The 21,424-nt window shown below is 42.1% G+C and overlaps 2 protein-coding genes across 2 annotated transcripts; both read left to right on the plus strand.

Moving 5' to 3' along the window:
• eva1a (eva-1 homolog A (C. elegans)) lies at nt 1-9,092 on the plus strand. Its single transcript, XM_068326440.1, has 4 exons — nt 1-210; nt 5,555-5,716; nt 5,874-6,224; nt 7,204-9,092. The coding sequence occupies exons 2-4, from the start codon at nt 5,614-5,616 to the stop codon at nt 7,314-7,316; spliced, it is 567 nt and encodes a 188-aa protein (XP_068182541.1). The 5' UTR covers nt 1-210; nt 5,555-5,613; the 3' UTR covers nt 7,317-9,092.
• Nucleotides 9,093-10,062: 970 nt separating this feature from the next.
• Nucleotides 10,063-20,982, plus strand: xkr5b (XK related 5b). Its single transcript, XM_068312889.1, has 13 exons — nt 10,063-10,203; nt 11,415-11,504; nt 11,708-11,813; nt 11,941-12,107; nt 12,807-12,940; nt 13,056-13,134; nt 13,675-13,844; nt 13,992-14,103; nt 14,928-15,095; nt 15,239-15,429; nt 15,551-15,631; nt 15,874-16,057; nt 16,803-20,982. The coding sequence occupies exons 1-13, from the start codon at nt 10,095-10,097 to the stop codon at nt 17,510-17,512; spliced, it is 2,301 nt and encodes a 766-aa protein (XP_068168990.1). The 5' UTR covers nt 10,063-10,094; the 3' UTR covers nt 17,513-20,982.
• The last annotated feature ends 442 nt before the right edge of the window (nt 20,983-21,424 follow it).

A 21,424-nucleotide genomic window follows, 5' to 3' on the forward strand; every position in this document is an offset into this window, starting at 1 on the left:
AAAAAACAGGAGATAATGGGAGGAGAGGAAAGGGGGAGGAGAAAGAGGAGTACAGTGCACAGAGAGGAGAGGAGAGGACCAGAACAGAGGGGAGAGACAGAGGAATAGGAAGGAGAGGGAAAGAAGGGGAGGCAAGAGAGAAACAGGGAAGGTGAGAAGTGGAAGAGAGAGAGCCGAACATACTCAAAATGATCTTTGCATTCATGAAATGTAAGTACGAGCTGTGTGTTTGTGTGTGCATGTGGTGGTGATGATGATGCTGATGAAGGTATTAATATGAACTGTATTATCATGTTAGCCTCGACTGTCTCCACTGCTGACTGTCCTCCCTCCACACGTGACTCTCTCCCCCTATTGACTTTATTTACTTGCTTTTGCTCCAGTTATGTCTGACTCTTAGTTCACATTTTGTAATTCAATGTGGAAGAAGCTGCTTCTCCTCTTCCTCCATGATCTCTACAGGTCCTGACAAATTGTCCCGGTGCAGCAGGAAAAAAGAAAGGCCCATGTCATAAAGTATTAGCTTTAAATGGTCAAACAGACTAAACAGGGATGAGTGTATTTTGGTGGTGTGTGTGCAGAGTGTGTGTGCACGTCCTGTGTGTGTGTGTGTGTGTGTGTGTTTGTGTGGAGCTGCACAGCACAGGCTCAAATGAAACAGACTTGTGAACCATAGTGTCCGTGACAACCCTGCACAGACACAGAGAAGGAATGAGAGAGGAGAAGAATTCCTGTTTCCTGCTGGCGTCCTGATTGTGGACTTCTGTTCCCCACCTGTCCAGTTGTGTGCTGTTGTGACAACAATCAAATCTGCTGTTTCTATGAAACATAAAACATGAAAACCTTTGGGCCCCTATATTTTTTATTCCCTTTCTTTAACATTTCAAGTTATATTTGTCAAAACATTTTTTAATAAATCAGAAATCATTAAATCACTTTCTGAAAAGCTTTTTGAAAGATTAGAGCACAGGTCTGACAAGAGCCTCTTGAATCAGGTCACAGTGTGGTAGAGAGGGAAGGAGACATGGATTACTACTAGTACACAGGGCGGTACGGTGGTTAGCGCTGATGCTCACAACGCGGCCGACCCGGGTTCGAGTCCCGCTCTGTGCGGACTTCTCATGTTCTCCCCGTGTCTGGGGGGGCTCTCTCCGGCTTCCTCCCCCTCCAAAAGCATGTGCTTCAGGTTGATTGGCCGGTCCAGATTGCCTGTGGGAATGAGTGTGTGTGTGCATGGTTGTATGTCTTTCTGTGTGGCTCCGTGGTGCACTGGTGTCGTGCCCAGAGTGTCCCCCGCCTCGCGCCCCATGCTGCCAGGATAGGCTCCGGCTCCCCGTGACCCGCTGCGGCGGATACAGCGGTGGTGATCTGAAGATGACTGACTAGTACACAGCTGAGGTCATGCAGATCTGGTAAAGAGGTCACATCAAAATGAAAGAAGATCAGGCTCCACCATAATGGAAAAATCCCATTTCTGTTGAGGACTCCCTGACTACTAATCCTGGTTTTAATACGAGCACATTTCCAGGGTTAGAGGATTATTCGGTGTTACTTAATTTGATATGAGATGAAGCAGGACGATCATGGTGACATCACCGTAGTGTGTACAGGACCGTCCTGTCCTGGAAACGACTTCCTGATGGTTCAGGTTTTAGTGTGGATGATGGAGACATTTAGAGGTATTAGCAGGTGTATTTGGTACCTCCAGGCAGAGCGCACCTTTTTTGCAGCTTGATATTGATTTTCTCATCCAGTGACTTAATTCTTCATTTCCCTGAACTGTTTCTTTTGTTTTGAGGGACCGTCATGTCAGATGTCGGATGCTAAACAGCCCCTGTTGTCTAGACCGTTGGACAGACTCGACTGGCTGTGCTGAGCTGGCTGCAGGCCGAGTGGCTCATGCTCATTTCATTATATAACTGTAATGTTCAACTGTCTGATGTCTGATAGTAAATTATAGCAGGAATCTTCTCTACATTTACAGTACCTGTCGTGACTCTGTTGGAATCTGCTCTCATTTTTTTCTTCTTGCGTTCTCTGTTCGTGCCTGTTCATAAATGTTTTATGGTTCAAGTCATTCCCTGAAACGAAAAGCAAATTTCAATTATTATTTTTTATTAAAAAGCTAAAACAGGTCAATTAATGGTGTAAACTCAACTAAGCATTTGTTGTGACATACAATAATCCAAATAAGTAAATCCAACTAACGTAGAGGAAACGGAGGAGCTGGAGAGAGGACGGTCTGAGCCAGCAGCGTTTACACATGACATCACAAAGTGACCCTGACAGACACTGAATTTAGAATTGCTTGGAGGTTTAGTTGTGTTCTGTTGCTGCAAAGTCATAGGATCTGTGTTCATGTTGATCCTTTCTCTTGTTGTGTGGATCCATTGTTTTATGAACATTTTGCTTGGTAAGTAACACAGTTTCAAGGTTTTGGTGCGATTATTCCAATGGAGAGAAAATAATGCTGAGTTTTAAGTGGAATAGCTGTGCAGAAATGTGGCCTATGGATATCTATCTATCTATCTATCTATCTATCTATCTATCTATCTATCTATCTATCTATCTATCTATCTATCTATCTATCTATCTATCTATCTATCTATCTATCTATCATATTTGATCTTCAGGTCAAGAATGCTGAACCTTCTGTTTCAGATCAGAAGATGTCCTTCAACAATTCGACCAGTTTGATCTCTGAGAGCATCATACATTATTTAACTCTTCTAGTTCAAACATCTGCTGCGTACTGAACAGCATGAGGGTAAGACATGCGGGTTTAGTTCCTTTGTACAATACATCTGCGTCTTAAAGACTGCTCATTCCTCAATGAGTTTTTATTAGTGCTGTCAGGCGATTAAAAAAGTAATCTAATTAATTACAGGATTTGTAATTAATTAATCTAATTAATCTCATTTTAATCTCATACCTGCTAAAGGCCCCCAAATAAAGAATTGGAATTCTAGGACATTACAAAATTGTAGTGCATGACTAATCAATAGAATACACCGAGAACAGAAGATTTGAAATCCACATTTTTATTGGTTAAATGTGCTTTATAAATTAAAATTCAGAAATAAAATAAGGCTGAGTCTCAAATAGGCACATAAGCAGACTCTCAATCAAAATGAATACTAAAGCTGACTCAATACAGCAATTCAAAATGAATAGTATAATATGTCTCTAAATAAGGAAACATCAATAAGATGCCAACAGGCTTTTCCTTTAAAGGGTAAGCTAACGTTCAACTCTGTGTCCTTCACATGTTTTACATTTAAATGATACGTTAGTCTGGAGCTGCTTCAGTGATACGAAGATTATCTTTTACAAAATGTACAAATCAGTGCGTTTTTGTTGATAGTCCGTCTTTGTTCTTTTTAGAGAACGTTAAACTGACAGCCCTAGTTTCTATGTATGATATCTATACAGCTGTTTCCCATGACGTCTGGTTCATCCCCACAAGCTATCGTACATGTTTTCATTAGTAATAAAGAGTTTAATGTGGCTTAAAACTGATAAACAGTCATTGAAGACACAGTTATATGTAATGAGATGTTTTCCATTCATCTGGACATGTCCTAACACAGTAATGAGGAAGAGAATCAGAAGGTTGGTGTTGGGATTGCTCCAGTCTTGGTAGATGCTGTCATAGGATGACCACACATCTATATGCGTTAGGCAGCACTACTCATTATTTCATTACAGTGTTCCTAAAACCAATCGTCTCATTATCGTTTGATTCAGGTTACATTAACCACTTACCAGGCATCCTTGCCAATAGATGTAGAATCATAGTCTCTGAGTGGTGGATTTCTCCTGAGTTATGTTACTTGTGTCCAGATAACACTGTCATGTGTTGTAGATAATGTAGGGACTATTGGGTAATTTTTTCCCAAACCTTTGGGTAAATTACCTGTGAAGTGAAGGAGAAGCTCTTTTAATTGATCCCATCCCACAAAGGCAAGAAGTCCTTTAAAAAATCTGGATCCATTCAGTCGTCATCCCTGTGGTAAAATCCTGCCTGTCCAAAATATCTGATCAACACTTATCCATAACTTGTCCAGTAATACTACAATAATCAGAAAATGTGACCAGCTTGGTGGAGGCAAAATACAAAAGACACATGTTGGATTAAAAGAATATGGAACTCCTGTGAAGAAACCATGTTGTTGTCACATGTGATGGAAGTGACAAGAACCTCTGAAATCAGCGCCTCTTGACTTAATCTGTTAATCTGTTAATCTGTGAATTATGTGTCCAAGCACAGCTCTGCAGATTGAAACTGGTACTCATATAATACAAAATAAAATTACAATGATGATGTTAAATTGGTGGAGAAACCATTTGTCATTTGTACTCTCCTATTCGTTTGTCCTGATCTTTCAAATCAGGGAAACACTACAGAAAAAAGAATCCACTCTGGTCAGACTCAGCCTGTAGACTTTAATCCGTCAGTCACACACTGGAGGTATGATTCCATATGTGCAGGGGAACTCCAGTTTGGCTGTGTGGCTACGTGTTTAGACATAATGCTGTACAAAACGTATTGTCTTTGGTGATGCTCCACATTTAACCTGAGTGTTGCTTTAAAGTATGGATGCAGCGTTCACTGAACACTAGAGTGGATCATAAATGTTGTCCAGTGGACGGGTGAATGTCCTTTCATTCTTGTTGCTAAGATAAGTGTAAAATGTGTCCAGGACCGATGCAAAACATTTGCATATTAAATCTGCATCTCATTTTCAATGTAATATGGCTAAATATGAAGTATGAATCCATCCATCCCTCCATCCCTCCCCAGGATGATTCCTTCCTGGTGGAATTTTGAGGGCATGGACTCAGAGACCAACTTCATGACCTTTTGTGACATCATCCCGGCTGTCATTTGGTGTGGAGAACCGTGTGAATTACTCTTTTGCAATAAAGAAACAAACAATATTAAAATCTTCTCTTTCAGATTGGGGGACTTAATCTAGAGATGTTTTTGTTCCGGGTTGCATTCTTACCCATTTAATTCTTCTAATACTGTATCATAGTACCTTCATTAAAATGTGTGCTTGTGTGAATTTAAATGTCAATACTGGCATGTGACCGAGGCTCCTTAATTTGTCTTTGCTTAAACATTTGATGATTTTACTTCATTCTAAACTCTGAAAGAAACTGTCTCAGGCCTGTCTGGAGAGACACAATAAAGAGTGAAATGCCATTGTTTCAAAAAAATAAAATAAATCTAGAACGAAGCCCACCTGTCTGCATGGATAAGATAAGAGATGCTTGTGACACTTAACACTGACTGTGTTCTCATAATTACAAAACATTAACAGGTTCTCATTTTGTTTAAAAGGTAGGTTAACTTTATATGTTACATGTTTCTACACTATCTGTATCTGTATCTTATAAATGAAGGATGATACATAAATAAAGATTTTATTTCATGCGTTCTTTCTCCCTTACCTTCTTCTTGTTTCTGATAATCTGCTTCTGTTCTCTCTCCTCCACCTCCAAACCTCCAAACCTTCTCTTTATCTACATTTCCAAACCTACAATCTAGGGGAGTTGTGAAGCTCACCTGCATTGACCTGTGCAGCTGAAGCAGTAAGGTGGGACATCATGAGCGCTCCAGCAACAGGAAGCCCAAATATGGAGGAAGGGGAAGTCTCCCAGGACATGGCATTGCTTAGCAACATATTAGCGGCTTACACCTTCATTGCAGGTAGATCCAATCAGCAAACACCAGTGTAGTCATCTTTATACCTGTGTTTGTGCAGTGGGACGGAGAATCAGTCAATATCTTTGATTATCTTAAATGAATTTTAATTTTACTGTGATTATTTTAAATTCATTTGTCTCCCATCCTCTTTTTTCCTCAGAACAGCCGGAGAGGACCGCTTTGGTGTTTCTGGGTGGCGTCTGCGCTGGCCTTCTTGTCACACTCTGTGCCATTGTCTTCCAGATACATTGTCGGGCAGACTGCCACTACGGCAACAGTAGTCACCCTCACCATCACCATAAGAACAGACACCGGGGCCATCATAGGTGTCCCCACCATCAGGGCATTGAAAGTAACCCAGACAGCACTGCTCTTGTTGCCCCTGGGGGGACAGGCCCCATAGTTCAGTGTGAACCAGAGGACTGGGAGGACACGTCTGAGCTGTCGGCACGGAGACGCCGACGCTTCGAGAGAGCTCTGCTGAACGCCACCATGTTCACCTCTGCTGAGGGTAACTCACCAAACACACACACACACACACACACACACGCACACTCGCTCGCACGCACACACACACATGCACACATGCACGCACACACACACACGCCCGCATGCACACACACACACACACTTATTATACATGCCTTCCACCTTCTCCTCTTAATTTACATTTCCTAAATCTAAATTCTATTGCAGTAAATAAAAAAGACAAAGACAGAAAAGCAAAGCAATGGATCCACCTTTTTATTCAAATTTACTCCAAAGTTCAAGGTAGTATTTGTAGCACAGGGCCCACTGTTCTACAGTGTTCCCTAAAAATCTGTCTAGCACTCTTTGCTATTTGATAAAAACGCTGTAAAAAAAACCCTCTTGATGATGAAGAACGTAAAACAATTCTGGGTTCTGCCCTGGATTCAATGTGTACCATAATGAGTTATTTTCTGCTGCATAACCAACCATCCCATCACTCTCATGAGAAGCCATCATATAGTTCTGATGAAATCCTGCTAGAATTCCAGAAAGGTAAATGTTTTAATATGTCTTTAACCACAAGAAAGTGTGATCACTATGTCTCAGGTGAAGCTGTAAATGTATTTGTCCTAACTGGATTGAAGGGCAGCTGATGAGTCTAGTTAAAGGCTGCACAACATTTTAGTTTTCATCTTTGTATAAAATTGTTTTATGAAGGTATTTAAAGGACAAAATCCACTCATTACATAAATGAGTATTTTCACGTAATCAGAATCATTGACTTCATCATCAGATGTAATCAGAGTTTCCTTGCTGCGGCGTTTTGCCTGATTGCAGGTCAGTGACCCTTCAGCACAGCGGTTCAAAGGCTGTGACTGTCTGAGTGGCACTGACTGGTTCAAACAGACAAACGTCTCGATGGAGATACGAGATGTAACGGCTGACATGAAGGACAGCGTGTTGGTGTGCTCTAACTCTGTCCGTTGTGCTTGTGTGTGTGTTTTTGTGTGTATCATCAGAGCTGGACAGAGCCCAGCGGCTGGAAGAGCGTGAAAGGATTCTCAGAGAGATCTGGATGAATGGACAGCCAGACATAAGTACAGTCACTCAGAGCCTCAACAGATACTATTGACACATAATCCAACAGGGATCCAGGTGAGAAGGACAGCAGTGGAATAAGAATATAAAGAGATGAAAAAAACAAACAACAACAGCTGGGGATTGATGTTTGTCGGTGAAATCAAGTTCTTTTCTTTCTGGATAAATCCCCTCCACTGTGTGAACAAGAAAGAACTGAGAAGTCCTCCAGTATGGGATGATGCCAACATGTTGGAAAAAAGAATGTCAATGTCCATAAGTCGTCAACATGGGAGGACAGAACAAACCAAGAGCGCAGATTGGGATACAACTGCTGGCATAAAGCTTCTGTCAGAGAAATGACTTTATAACTGTGAAATGGTGCTGTTAAGAACACTTAACCAGGGGTACTGGTGATGAGTGCAAAACCTACAGTACATACCCATGACACCGTGATTCATTTGTAGACTGATCCAGGAAACAGGAAACTTAAGCAAAGGTCAAACAAATCCTACAGAATGAATGAAATAAGGAGAGACCAGATGGGTTCTAATTCTCTTCCTCTGAATAAAAGGAATGCACACTTAGTCAGGACACAGAATGCCTGTGATGGTTGATGGAACATGTAAGATTCAACCTGACAGGTGTGGCGGTTGGATCTGCAGCCTGGACGCTCCTCAGCCGTAGGTGTTTTTACACATCAGAAATGTAGGACATGTGTCTGACAGGATCGTTCATTATTCGGCTCAGGTGACAAGGAATTAAAACAAATGTCTTTTTTTGGTTTCCGTTCATAGAATTGAGTAAAGACCTCCATTAAAATAAAAATACAGATAGCCTCTAATTTATTTAGCTCTTACTGAGTGTCCTGGTGAAATGTATTTACATTCAGTTTATTGCAAGGATTGATTATGGACTGTGATAAAGAGCCTAGAACAGAGGAAAAAAATCAACTGAACCTGACACAAGTCAGTTATTTTAATCACACTTGCCCTCGTCTAGTATTTGCCCCCCTGCGACCCTCAAGTCTGGATCCCATTAATCCTGTAGGTTGTGCAAATTATAGTTTAGAAATATGGTTTTGAGTTCAAGAAACAGGAGTCACATGAGAGACTAAAGGTCTGACACCAACAGACAAAAATCACATCAATTACTGTGATCATAAACAGAACTATTTTCTTTATTTTCTTTCTTTTTTTAACCCTTTATAGGAATAAATTCACCCTGCATCTCAGAAGAACTGAAGAAGAACTGTGTCTTTTGCACGTCTCACCATTATGAGTTGCCATACTGACCAGTCAGAGTTGCTTGTGCACATTTTCCACACATAATTATAATACTGTTTGTATTGGGTACAACAAACCTGCACCAGTGTGAGCCAGAGTCCATGGATCTGCCTGAATCATGCGTCTGACGCCCCCTAGTGTCCAAGAGGCGCCTCTGCGCTGCGGATCGTTCACAACAGGGAGGGAGAAAAGTGGACAAGACTGCAGTCAATGAATGGAAATACTAATAAACAGACAGGAGAATTAGAAAAATGAATAGTAATCACATTCATATTACTGTTTGTAGAGAATCAACAGTAGTGGTTAATCGACTGTACCGTATATAAAAAATATGGTTCTCTGCACCTCCAGGTACAATCTATAGAACCAATGCCTATGTTGTTGTCAAGACAATAGCAATAATCAGAATATGTTTATTGTTGTCTGATGTTGTCAAGTTAGCATGTCAGATGCACTAAAACACACTTTTAAATGACTACAAGAACTTCTGTGCACAAATTCAGCTGGTGATAAATGTTTAAAATAGATTTAAATATCTGAGATATCAATACGCAGCTTTGTAACTAATGAATTTTGCTATAAGTACCTGAACAAAGTCAGTCTGTTCTGTTCTGTTATTATTAAACTTCTCTCAGGTGCAAAGCACAGCTAATATATATTCCTGAATATGCATATATATTTAAATAAACCAGGTAAGAAGAAGAAAGAGATCAAATAGAGCAGCAGCTTTAAACATATAATCTGTTCTACATTCGTATTCAAACGTAACAACCTCCTCTATGGAGATGACCTTGGACCAACAACAGGTAGAATGGTTGTTACCACCACAACCTGACAGAATAGAACCCAGGTGGATAACACTCACAGGTCTAGGATCAGTTTGGTCTGGAGGCTAATGAGTGACTCAAGAAGCACAGGGCAAAGGAGAAAAAAGGTGCAAATTCAAACATAAATAAGAAAGGCTGGCAGAAAAAGATGTTGAGGTACATCATGATGATGAAGAAGGTGGGTGACACAATTCAGGGGGTGGGGTATGATACACAGGTGATGACAGGTAAAGCGAGGGAGACACAGGTGAGGGAAGAACCCACAAGTCTGAAGGAAAGACGTGTGAGCAAGAAGCAAACCAGGGAACATGGAGGGTGTGGAGAAACACAACCAGGCTGACTTCTTCACGATCCACAACACCCGCTCAGAGAGGGGGGGGGGGTGTGCTTGTTTCCACCGGCCCTGGAACCCTGTAGCAGACATGGAGATGGACCCACCACCTCCTGCAGGTGTCTGCTCCGGGGCGGGACGCCGAGGCTCGGCCGTCATGGGGGCTGCGGTGTGACAGGCAGGTGTGACTACTGTAGGGCTGCAACCCCGGTGCCCCCCAGCTGTGGGACGGCCCGCTGCTGCTATCTCTTTAACGGGTCGGGCGGTGACGTTGGGACGGGGGGGGGGACACGGAGCAGAGACTGCTGCAGGACCGATTCCCGCCCAGACGCAGAACAACACCGGCCTGCCCCCCGATCGCATCTGACGGTTCGCCCCCCAGGTCCGCTATGAGGGACTACTCCACCGCTCCGGCCACCGGGGCCGCCTGCACGCCCTGCTGCCGGGGGTGCGTCCACACGGTCACCGCGGTGCTGCTGGTGGCGGAGAGGACGGCGTGTGAGTCACACACACACACACACACACACACACACACACACACACACACACACACACACACACACACACACACACACACACGTCCGGAGTCAGGATCGTTGCTGTCACGTGTGCAGGTGCGCGTTCCTGGCGCGTCACCTTGTGTTTGATTATTGATCGATGATTGGTTGACCGGACTCTGCAGATACCTGGCTGTCCGCTGGTGTCAGACTCACGTTGTTCTCATCCCAACGTCCAGTGAAACAGATGAAGGTCTGACTGGACCTGGTCTGGTCTCTGCTGCGCAGCTCCTGTTTCTATGCGGACAAACTGCAGACTCATGCTCCTGAGTCACCCAGAGCCGCACCGTCCCTCCGGTGTGCTCGTTCAGAGGGGTGGGGGTCAGGTTTAGGCGCCTTTTCGTTACTTTGGAGGAGCATGAAGGACTGAGGGTCTGGGGTACCCAGGAGGGGCCTAGGCCAGCCTGTTCAGTGACCACAGCGGTTCGGATTACATATGAGTGTGTGTGTGTGTGTGTGTGTGTGTGTGTGTGTGTGTGTGTGTGTGTGTGTGTGTGTGTGTGTGTGTGTGTGTGTGTGTGTGTGTGTGTGTGTGTGTGTGTGTGTGGGTGGGGTGGGGTGGGGTGGGGTGGGGTGGGGGGGTAGTGCCGCAGCAGACAGCAGACAGCAGGCGGGCCCAGGTGGGCCCAGGTGGGCCCAGGCGGGCCCAGGTGGGCCCAGGCGGGCCCCTGTGGAAGTTGGATGAGAGGAGTGGAGATTAGGGGAGAAGAAGTCCCACCACTGGGGTGTTGCGGTGCTGGTTTGGAGCACACTGTGGTGTTCTTGGATTTAGTGGTGGAACCTGAAACGAAAGCTGACGTGAACACTACAGCTGGACGACAGAGACGTTCTGCCCCTCATTTATTCTAAGTGGAACTGATACCATCTGTTGGGCTGGTCATGCTGAAGACTTTTGTCCACAATGAGATCTAGCTGTAAATTTGTATATTTTATCATTCACATCGTGTTGTGTAATAGTATATAATAGTATTGTAGTATAGCATCAACAGTAAACCACCACGTCTCGTATTTCAGTTATGGATCTCATATTGATGATATATCTGACCTGTTTTTTAGGCAGGTGTGAATTCTGATTCAGTCTGGTTGGTAGTTTCAATCTCTTCGTGTTTAGCTGACTGTGGTGTGACTGTTTCTGTCCCCCCCTCTCCCCAGTGATCTACTGCTTTGTGTACTACCTGTGGATAGGTCACAACTACTGCTATGCCTATCTGGCTGGCTTCACTGCCCTGTTCCTGCTGCCAGGTGAGAGAACAACAGGACATCATATGTTCTGCTTATTTTAGGGTAGAGATGGATGGATGGTGGATGATGGATGGATGATTGATCAATCTGATTAGGGAATCTTAACATTTCTTGAATCAGGAATTGATGTTTGTTTCCTTAAATATTTCCCCTATATGAAGAATCAGTAGGGTTGATCTCTTCTACTCGTCTGTGTTTCCCAGGTTGGGGCCCTCAGTGGCTCAGTTATTTGTGGTACTTGTCAGACGGACGTATCCGTAGGAAATCTCTCACCTGGACACACATTTTGCACCTCGGTATATTCAAAAGGTGAGCCGACGCAGGTGCTTTAGGTGTCACAAACGGAACATGTGTTGACATTCAGTGGTATCAGTTAATAATAATGATGCTACTTTTCCTCCATTGTTTCCCCCCCTCCTGTCGCTGTGGCCCACAGGCTGTGGGAGTGCATGTGTCTGCCAGATGAGGATGTGTATGGTGAGATCATGCAGCAGGCTGATGCATCGGCCTTACGTCTGCTCGAGGCCCTGGTAGTCACCCTCCCCCAGACGCTGCTGCAGACATACGTGCTCATCTGCACCGATATAGGAATAAAGTCTCCAGGTACAAAAAGACTAGGGAATGCAATACTTAATGCAACAGCGTAGAGAACTAGAATATTAAAAATGATCTGGACCTTTGTTGATGAAAGAGTGCAGCGGGACAGAAGTTACCAAACATCTTGTAAAAGATTTCTGAGTAGACCCTGTTTGCACACAACTCCACAAGAGATGCACAACGTAATAATAACAACAGTATACTTTTAAAACCATTAAAGTGCTCAGATAATACTCTCATAATGATTGAGATTATATTCATAACCACAGCCTCATATCTTGTATAGCAGTTACACCACACAGGGGCTATTAAACATGAGTGCATTGCTGGACTTCACTGCTTCAGTACATCTCCATGACAGTAACATTTAATCATATGGAAGCTGATCAACAAACAACACTCAGGTCATGAGGATTAAATAACCACTAAAAAGAGAAATGGTCAATTGTTGGGAAATAGAATGGAGACTTCTGTTTTCTTTTTCAAATTGTTCTGCTTCGCCTAACAATTGGTGCACCTTTGTAAGTCTAATCTTTTTCCACGGTGCATCTGTACCGCTTTTGTGTGTAACAGTTCTCCTCTCCGCCCTCCATCCTCTCCCCTCCATCCTCTCCCCTCCATCCTCTCCCCTCCATCCTCTCCCCTCCATCCTCTCCCCTCCATCCTCTCCCCTCCATCCTCTCCCCTCCATCCTCTCCCCTCCAGCCTCAGCATGTTTTGCAGTCTGCTTGTTGTCGCTGGCCTGGGCCCTGGTCCTCTATGCCAGGGCCTGTTCACTCATCAGGCCAGGACACTTACAGATGACCCCTGCTGCCATTCTCTGTCGACTGCTGTGGAGGGTGGGCATGTTTAATGCTTTCTGATGACCAACATGTAAAATGTACATCCTGAGTGTAATCAGGAAGATGTCTTGTGTTTAGTCATGAGTGGGTGTGGCCTTGTGTGTATCTGTAGGTTGGGATGTTGGGATCCCGGTTTGCTGTTCTCATGCTATTCACACGTATCTTCAAGCAATGGATCCTGGGAGTCATTGGTAAACATGGATGTTTCATCTCAGAGCTTATTAAGGTTTCACTTTCTGACATGAATGTCAGAAAAGAACATGAATAGTGTCAGTCATTCATCTTTTAACTACTAATAGATCTTTATGTTTACTTGGATCAATACCAAATTGTGCACATTAATCAACCCACTACATATGATTGATTGACTGAATTTTTTTTTAAAAACATCCAGGCTTTATTCCTTTAGAATTTATAAAAATGTTACTATCATGTGATGTAAAAAAAATCACAAATCCACATCTTTATCCATATCCATACCAAAATGTATTGTCTATTCTTGCCTGGTACTCATCCTTTCACCAATTTTCCTGGAAATTCCTCGAGCAGTTTTTGCAAAATTCTGTTGACATTTATATTATATTAGGAAAATCAACCAGGATTCATAACTCTTAAGCTTTTTTTTATCAGCAATCAAACAAAAATGTGATTTTTTTTAAAGAAGGTTTGGCTAAAATTTGTCTGACATTGTGTTTTTCACAGTTATACTAAAGGCTGTTTGTGTTTGTCAGGTGTTCACTGGCTGGGAACAACTTTCTGGATGGTGTCCCAGCAGACTGATATAATACGTTCAACTTCTCGTTGGAGAATCTTCAACCTGGTTCTGGGAGCCGTTCACGTCTTCCTTTTCCTAAATGTCAAATATGGTCCATCGAGGTGTCGCATGGCTGGCTTCTACACGGTATGCGTTTGCAGTCAGTTAACAACGTCAGACTTTTTTGGGGCAGGGCCGTTGACAAGAAACGATGGAGTGGACGACGACAGTGTGCTTAATACTGATGTTTAATGTATAAAAGGGTCATTTTCTTTCTGTTTCTTTTTTTTCCAGGCCATGTTCATAGAGAATGCGTTTCTTCTTCTGGCCTCCTCCTGGTTGTTCACCATGGTGTCCTGGGACACTGTGGGAATACCAGCTGCTGTGTTCTGTAGCTTCCTCATTGGTAAGACACACGGTCCTGCTCTGTCAAAACCATTTGAACCCCCGTAAAGACCTGGGGTCTGTGGGACAGTTGCATTCAGGTCATACTGAATGCTTTTTTGGTAGTGCAGTACAATGTGGACACCAGTAAGGTACAAACTCATTATAGTACATTTGTTTGGATGTTCTCCCATTTCTTGTCATATTTACTGTTCAGACAATGTCACTTGTTTTGCTGAGGGACGGGTATGATGTCCTTTTCCATTTGGGATGGATGTGTGGAAGTATATTTACTAGTCAAACAAGTAAGTCAGACGATATAATTGAGACAAGCAACGACATTTCTGCTGCCCCATGCGCCGCTTTGCTGCTTATGGACAGTAGAGCCCTGAACACCTCCAGCAGTGCTGCAGCTCTGTAGGCTGGCGCCTGGAACTAAACGCTAACATGCTTGTCAGTCATAATTAGATGAAAGCCCAATTATTTCTTTGCATGTGAAAGCGGCTGGGGATTGGTCAGGACTGTCAGTCCCCTTGGCTGTCAGCCCCTGATGATGATTGTTCACCGTATTATTTTAGCGAGTGGTAATTAACACACAAATCAAGTACAGCTGAGGCTTACTACTAATAATGCTATCAATACTTACTACTATCAATACATAATACTATTAGTTTTTTTCATGTAAAACCTAAAAATATGGACAATTCCAAATGTATTCTCTTGTCTTGATCTATCATAACAGTATTCCAAAGTACGACGGAATGCACATTAGTACTATAGAACGTCTTTGTTTGCTTTTGAGATCCATTAACCCAGCATTGTTTCGTGTTCTCTGTGTCTCGACAGGACTGATAGCGTTGGTGCTGTACTATCGATTCCTCCACCCTAAGTCCTTTGAAATCTTCCAGAGTATTCGCCACAGGGGGCTTGGTGGGGCCTGCGTGGAGCGTGGATCCACACTGTCGCTGGAAGAGAAAGTTACACCCACTTTCCATCGCCATGCAACACTGTCGGGTCAGATAAAGATCTATCTGTCTGTCTGTCTGTCTATCCATTCATCCATCCATCCATCCATCCATCCATCCATCCATCCATCCATCCATCCATCCATTCATCCGTCTGTCTGTCATCTAAATTATTGTTAATTATCTGAATAGGAGGTGGGACTCTCATGGATCTCCCTATCCAATGGGAGGGCTGGAAGCATCACCACTGGCTGCTGATTCGCTTGGCCATGAAGACGGGGGATGTGACCAGGATCTGGACATCATATGGCGAGGGGGGGCTTGCTGGGCTGATGGGTCTGTCTGAAGAAGTGCACTCCCCTGATGACTTCCGTGTCCCCCGGGTCCGTGACTCTTCTTGTCTGTTTTAATAGAGCGAGGTTCTTCCATGTGACCTTTCACATCCCTCTGGGGTGTGTCACCTGAATGTGTTATAGAAGAAAAACATCCTGTGATGTTTTTCAGATGCCACCAGCTCAAACACAGGTTCGTCAGATCTCACAACCAGTCCCTCAACCTCCCCCACAGGTGACCCAGGCTCCAGAGGTAAGACTTCTTTATCGCTCGTTTCAACTGAAGATAAATAGAATCATTTGTCAGAGGACAGTATGTTTCTTTACAATTGAAAATAGAACTCAAAGGGTTGAGAATCACAGAGAACCTTTAACTTCAGTGATCATGACAGCAAAAGCCAGTAGATTCAACCACTGCATTGGCTACAATGTCGCATCCACAATATTTTAGCTGTCAGTCTGTAATCTAACCTCAACGGTGTGCCTTGTCTCCAGGTGAAACAGGTGATTCCTCCATCAAAACCAGCCCCGTCCATCATAGTTGCCAGACCAGTGAGAAAAGCTCCTCCAACAACAATCCAGGACATGAGAAGATGTCCAGAGATCATCCCAATCCAGGAGGCCATTCTGGAGGAGACGGCAGAGGAATACTCCAGTGCTCCACCGTCAGAGGGAAAAGGTTGAATCAAAACTCAAACCTGCTGATGTACACACTCACATTGTATAAAATAATACTTACTTGATCCATACGAAAGGTCACATCCTTAAGTTTCATAGTGAAATGATCACGTTGTGTTTTACGTAGTTATGTTTGTGAAAAGCTCCTTCAGGTTCACTAATAATATGCCAGTGTTCAATCGCTCTATGAGGGCAGACAGAATAAACTAAAAGTAAAGCTGTTGGCCAGAGAATGAGAGTTAAAAGAAAAGAATAAACAATGAGCCGAAAAGAACCATAAAGTCCTGCAGTTCTGGAGTTACAGTAAGTCTTCATTTCTCTTTCGTTCTTTATCATAAAAGAAGCGTTTCACATAGAAGACGTCATACGGTCCATTGTTAGTTTGTGTGAGCAGCAAAACAAAACCAACAATGAAGAATCAGGGTTTGTTTTTCTGGTCATTGGTTATATAAGTACAGTCACACACACTGGACATACTGTTGTTTATTCTCTAATCTTTTAATCTTAACCAATGTAATGTTAATACCACAGACGTGCATTTATTGTGCATTGAATTCATTCAATTCTAGCTGCAGGAAAGTGAGGACAGATTTGTGATGCACAATCCAACAAATGTGTGGCTCATGATTTTTTCTTATTACAGCACAAATCCTTAGCAGACAAGTGTTTTGGTGATCGCTGTTCAGATATGGAGGAGCTGTTTGTGAATGCAGGTTTTTTACTGCCATGTCATTTCCTTGTCAAAGGTGATGAGGAATTTCAGAGTGCTGCTTATGGTTCACCGACACCTTCATCGCCATGGCAACCAGGAAGCCTATACCACGTGGACAGCAATGCCGGGACCTTGACTGAGGCCTCATCCTCTGTGGGTTCCCTGGACATCAAGACTCCAGGCTGGTCACCTGAGCGGCGTTCCCCTCTTCTGATGGCTTCCCCTGAGAAAAAGGCAGCGATACCTGGAGAGTCCAGCACCACATTGTACTTCAGCGCAGATGCACAGTCTCCTTCCAGTGGGAGCTATCTTGGCTGGGGCTCCGAATTGTCCCCCATCTCCACCTACAGAAGTCCCTACCGGATCAGGGAGGCTCGATTTGTCACCTCCACCCCCAGACTGGAAGCTCGAGCTGGAGCTGAAGGTCCAGGCCTGGCCCCTGTTGTCATCATCCCTGCCACTCCGGGTACAACCCCAGGTGGAACCCCTAGTGCTTCCACCCCTGCTGCCTCCACGCCAGGCGCTTCAACGCCCGGAGCGTTAGCGGCTGGAGCTTCAACACCCGCTGCTTCAACCCCTGGAGCTTCAACCCCTGGAGCTTCAACCCCCGGTGCTTCAACCCCCGGTGCTTCAACCCCCGGTGCTGCCACGCCCGGTATTCCAGTTATTCCACTCACCCCAATCATCTCCCACGGTCGCAAACAGATCGTCCAGTTTGTTGACAGTCGGGAGAGGGCGGTGTGAGGAAGTGGGGGTAGAGGGGGAAGGGAATCCAATGGGTCTTTTTCAGTGTAGCAGTTAAGGGTATACACCAATTTATTCATTTATGTTCTCCACTTGTTATACATATTCATGAATTGAATCTACAGAAAATCTATTGGTAGCACATCGGCTCTCACCTTACTCTCCATTATAGTAAGTAATATTGGTTTATTACTTACCAACAATATTGGTAAGTAATAAACCAATATTGTTGCTTCCAATTGGTTGGAGTACCCACAAGGAGGTGAGTGTCGTGTTATAGACCTCCTCACATGCGACCAACACTCCTGATGTCAGGTTCAGGGAGAAAGCCTGGAGATCTATGCCGGCTGGACTATAATCTGCATGCCACTGTGGTCACTGACACATCTGTACAAGAGAACCTGGTTTTTGGGGTATAGGAAAGACTTTTTTCTGTTCTGGTGAAAACTACACATTAAACTACGATCAATATTTATAGAAAATTGGATCTGAATTGCTGATCAAAAGAAAACTTTTTCCAATTCACATTTGTAGGCATCATTTTTATTCATTAGAAGCCAGAACTCTCTTGCTTACATTCCTGTTACCCCAAAAACATGTTGAAAATGTCATTAATATAATTGATGTCATGCTTGAAAAGAGAAAGCATACACAATGACATGAAATTAGGTAATTTGAATAACAGTTTCAGTTCAGAAGAATGTTATAATTGACTGAGGTAATTATTTATCCTTCAGTTATCCTTTAATTAAACATGCTATCTACTCGGTTGCTGAGCAGAATGTGTGGCACTCGTCGATCACTCATTCTGTTTTTAAATTGTTGAGACTATATGCAAAAATAATCTCATACATATAAAGACTGACGTTCAAACTCATTCCACTGATACTGTTAGGCTTCACACCTAGTTTTGTTTTTTTAAAATCATAGATCATTCAAATCAGTTCCTGAGCAAAAAGCTCAGTATATGGTTAGTGGTTACAGTAGAAACCCATTTAACAATGGTGGTACCGCTGGAAAGTAGCTTTGAATGAACTAGAAACAGGTTAAGTCTTGAGCAAACTATTTAAGTTGAATAAAATGGAATGAATCTGGATAATATTCATAGCTAAGAGTAAAGGTGGGAGTGATTTTAATTTTTGAGGAAATTCTTGAGCTATTTTTCATCACGGTGCGTAATCCCAGTTCAGAAGTTGACTCAGTGTCTGCAAGACCATCAGGAGAGCTGAGTTTCAATGAGACTGACAGAGATGCGTCCTTTTGCTGTTATGGAATCGGCTGAATTGATTAAGTTTTACTTCCAGTTTAGATACACAGCTTAAACATAAAAGGCACAGAATGCCTTATAAATAATGACATTTGTTAATGGATCTTTTTATGACATGATAAGAGACAAAGACTATTTTGTAAATTATAGGCCATACTTTCCTTTGCTACCTAACTGATGTCAGCACTTGAGTGAAAAATGAATGCATGAAACTTTATTATTAAATATAGAGTGATATGTTCCATAGACTGCATTATGATTATAATGTAAATTTTTAAAGGGACATTAATCATGGGTTACAATAGGCACATCTATTAGAGGAATTAATCTATGTGTATTCTAGAGTTTCACTGAGGACTTTAGTTGATCAAATATTTGATATCTCATATTTTATGTCTGTTGGCCCCTTCAGGTCATAGTATTTGTTCATGACCGACAGAACTTGTTATATCTCTAAATTATATATATTATTATATTAGAAGGGCCCTTTCTGAAAATTATAACAAACAGAACAAAATGAAAGATCAGATGCAGTACAACAAAGCAACGAGTCCTCTCTGCAGGAATGTCATTCATAATTGTGGGTAGTTGTTATTAAAATAGGGGGTAACTTGTACAGAACACTTTGATAACCATATTTTGTTTGTTTTTAATTCTCTGCTTTAGTGATATGTAATAAGTTATATGATAATATCACAGTGGATCTTTGTGCTGTTAATGTGAGTTTCTATGGCATCAAGCTTGTCTGTACTGGGATGAAGTTGTAGCTATCTCACTGAATACTAAATAGAGTGCACTTCTACTGACTACAGTGTTTTCCTCCTGACTGACAAGTGTTGTCTTAAATAATTTCATATTTAGGAGTTTTAGTTTAGCCACTGGCTACTGATAAATTGCCAAATAATTTGCAACTTATTTTTTATGTTAATTTTAATGATGCATAACGACCAAGCTGTTGGCAGTGAAACTTACAAGCGTACAGAAACTAGTCTTCTTGTTGTATAAGGAAAGTTAGAAATGTCTTCCAGAGGAAGTCTAAATTTAACGTAGACTTAAATTAAAACTATTCATTTTTAATTGTTTTCTACTTGAGAACGCCGAGTCTTTTGTTCAGAAGGATAAACCATGTTGGATAATAATAGCAGAACAAGGCAAACTGGGTTCATGGCAGTGGTTTCAAACAAAATGACTGCATGAAGGTCAATCCTAGAAATAATACCGTGCTGCTATGAGTTTCAGTACGGTCCGTTCCAGTATTATGTTATGAGTAATACTTTATTTCACTATGTGAAAACTGATAGTAATGATAGTTTTATTTAAAAAGATCAGTCTTGTAGTTGTTGTTTTTTCCAAGTTTTCATATGGTATGTTTACTGTTTTTTCTGTGTATGACATATTTATGATATTCTTTCTGTCTGTCCTTCTTGAAATGTTAGCACTACTGATGTTTGGTGATGGTAGAAGGGCAGCACTTTGAAAAAATAAATGAGTGGATGAGTCATAAAGAACAAAAGACATGCTTTCAAACAGTATCAAACTGTTCAGCATGATCCTGCTGATGGACAGAGGAGTCACTGCATGTTAGTCATTCATAGTCATTTAGAGAATTCTATCTGCTCCTTTAAACAAAGGAAGTGCTCACTCTAACACACACATTACAGTAGATATTGCACACCAGAATGAATGTATAGGCAACAGCAATAATGCATCTAATGTAATGAAACTTAGAGAACTCAAATAGTACCCATGCATAAGCTTTAGGTGATGCCTCGGCTCGATCATTGTGAAGCAGCACTTTCCTTGGCTTGTAGAAAGACATCTTCAGCTTCTCTTAGGTGTGTGCTCTCTTATATTACAACACCTGCTTTGCTTTGTGCATCAAAAGTGTATAATGACATGTACTAGTATTTCTAATTTGACTTTTTTCATATTTTCTTATCTTTATATTTGGACACATTTACTGCTGTGAAATGTGTGGAGAACCATAGAATGTTTCAAGGTTTAATGTGTACAAGAGTTAAGAGATAGATTGTACTGTATTTCACTGAGAGACTGGAAAAAATTTGCTGATGGAGTCACCGGATGGGCTCCATTATGCATCACCTCATCTTCGCAAGAATTTGAAAAAGAGCAGCTGTGGTTGATGGTAGTACTATGTCATTTCCTGTACTATTGATGTGACAAAATAAATCCATAAACCATGATCATAGCTTAGACTAATGTGCTTTATTTTATTTAAATAAAACATTGCTATGTCTATTAATTATTCTGTAATGAAACAATGATACACTAATATCTAATGAGAACTCTCACTCCACAGTGTCATGGAAAAATTGTCAAAATATTGCTGTATTCTGCATTTCAAAAAAATTTAAATATAAAGAAAACAAAGAAACCTTTTACATTTTAGACCCATATTGATGAGTCTATGCTGAACATGTTTTGATTTCTGCAGCACTAAATTACCGTTTTCACACAGTAATTTGACTCAGTGAAGTAACAAAATTAAACCATGTCAGCATATAAGAGCAAATAAGATCCTCAAGTTCAATTCTAGGATCTGCACTTTACAGAAGTTGCTAGCAAAAAATATACTTGTGTGAACAATTGTTTGTTTCCAGTGTTTGTCCCATTTCATGTTTTTG

The sequence above is a fragment of the Antennarius striatus genome, chromosome 1 (assembly GCF_040054535.1).
Source record: "Antennarius striatus isolate MH-2024 chromosome 1, ASM4005453v1, whole genome shotgun sequence".
NCBI lineage: Eukaryota > Metazoa > Chordata > Actinopteri > Lophiiformes > Antennariidae > Antennarius > Antennarius striatus.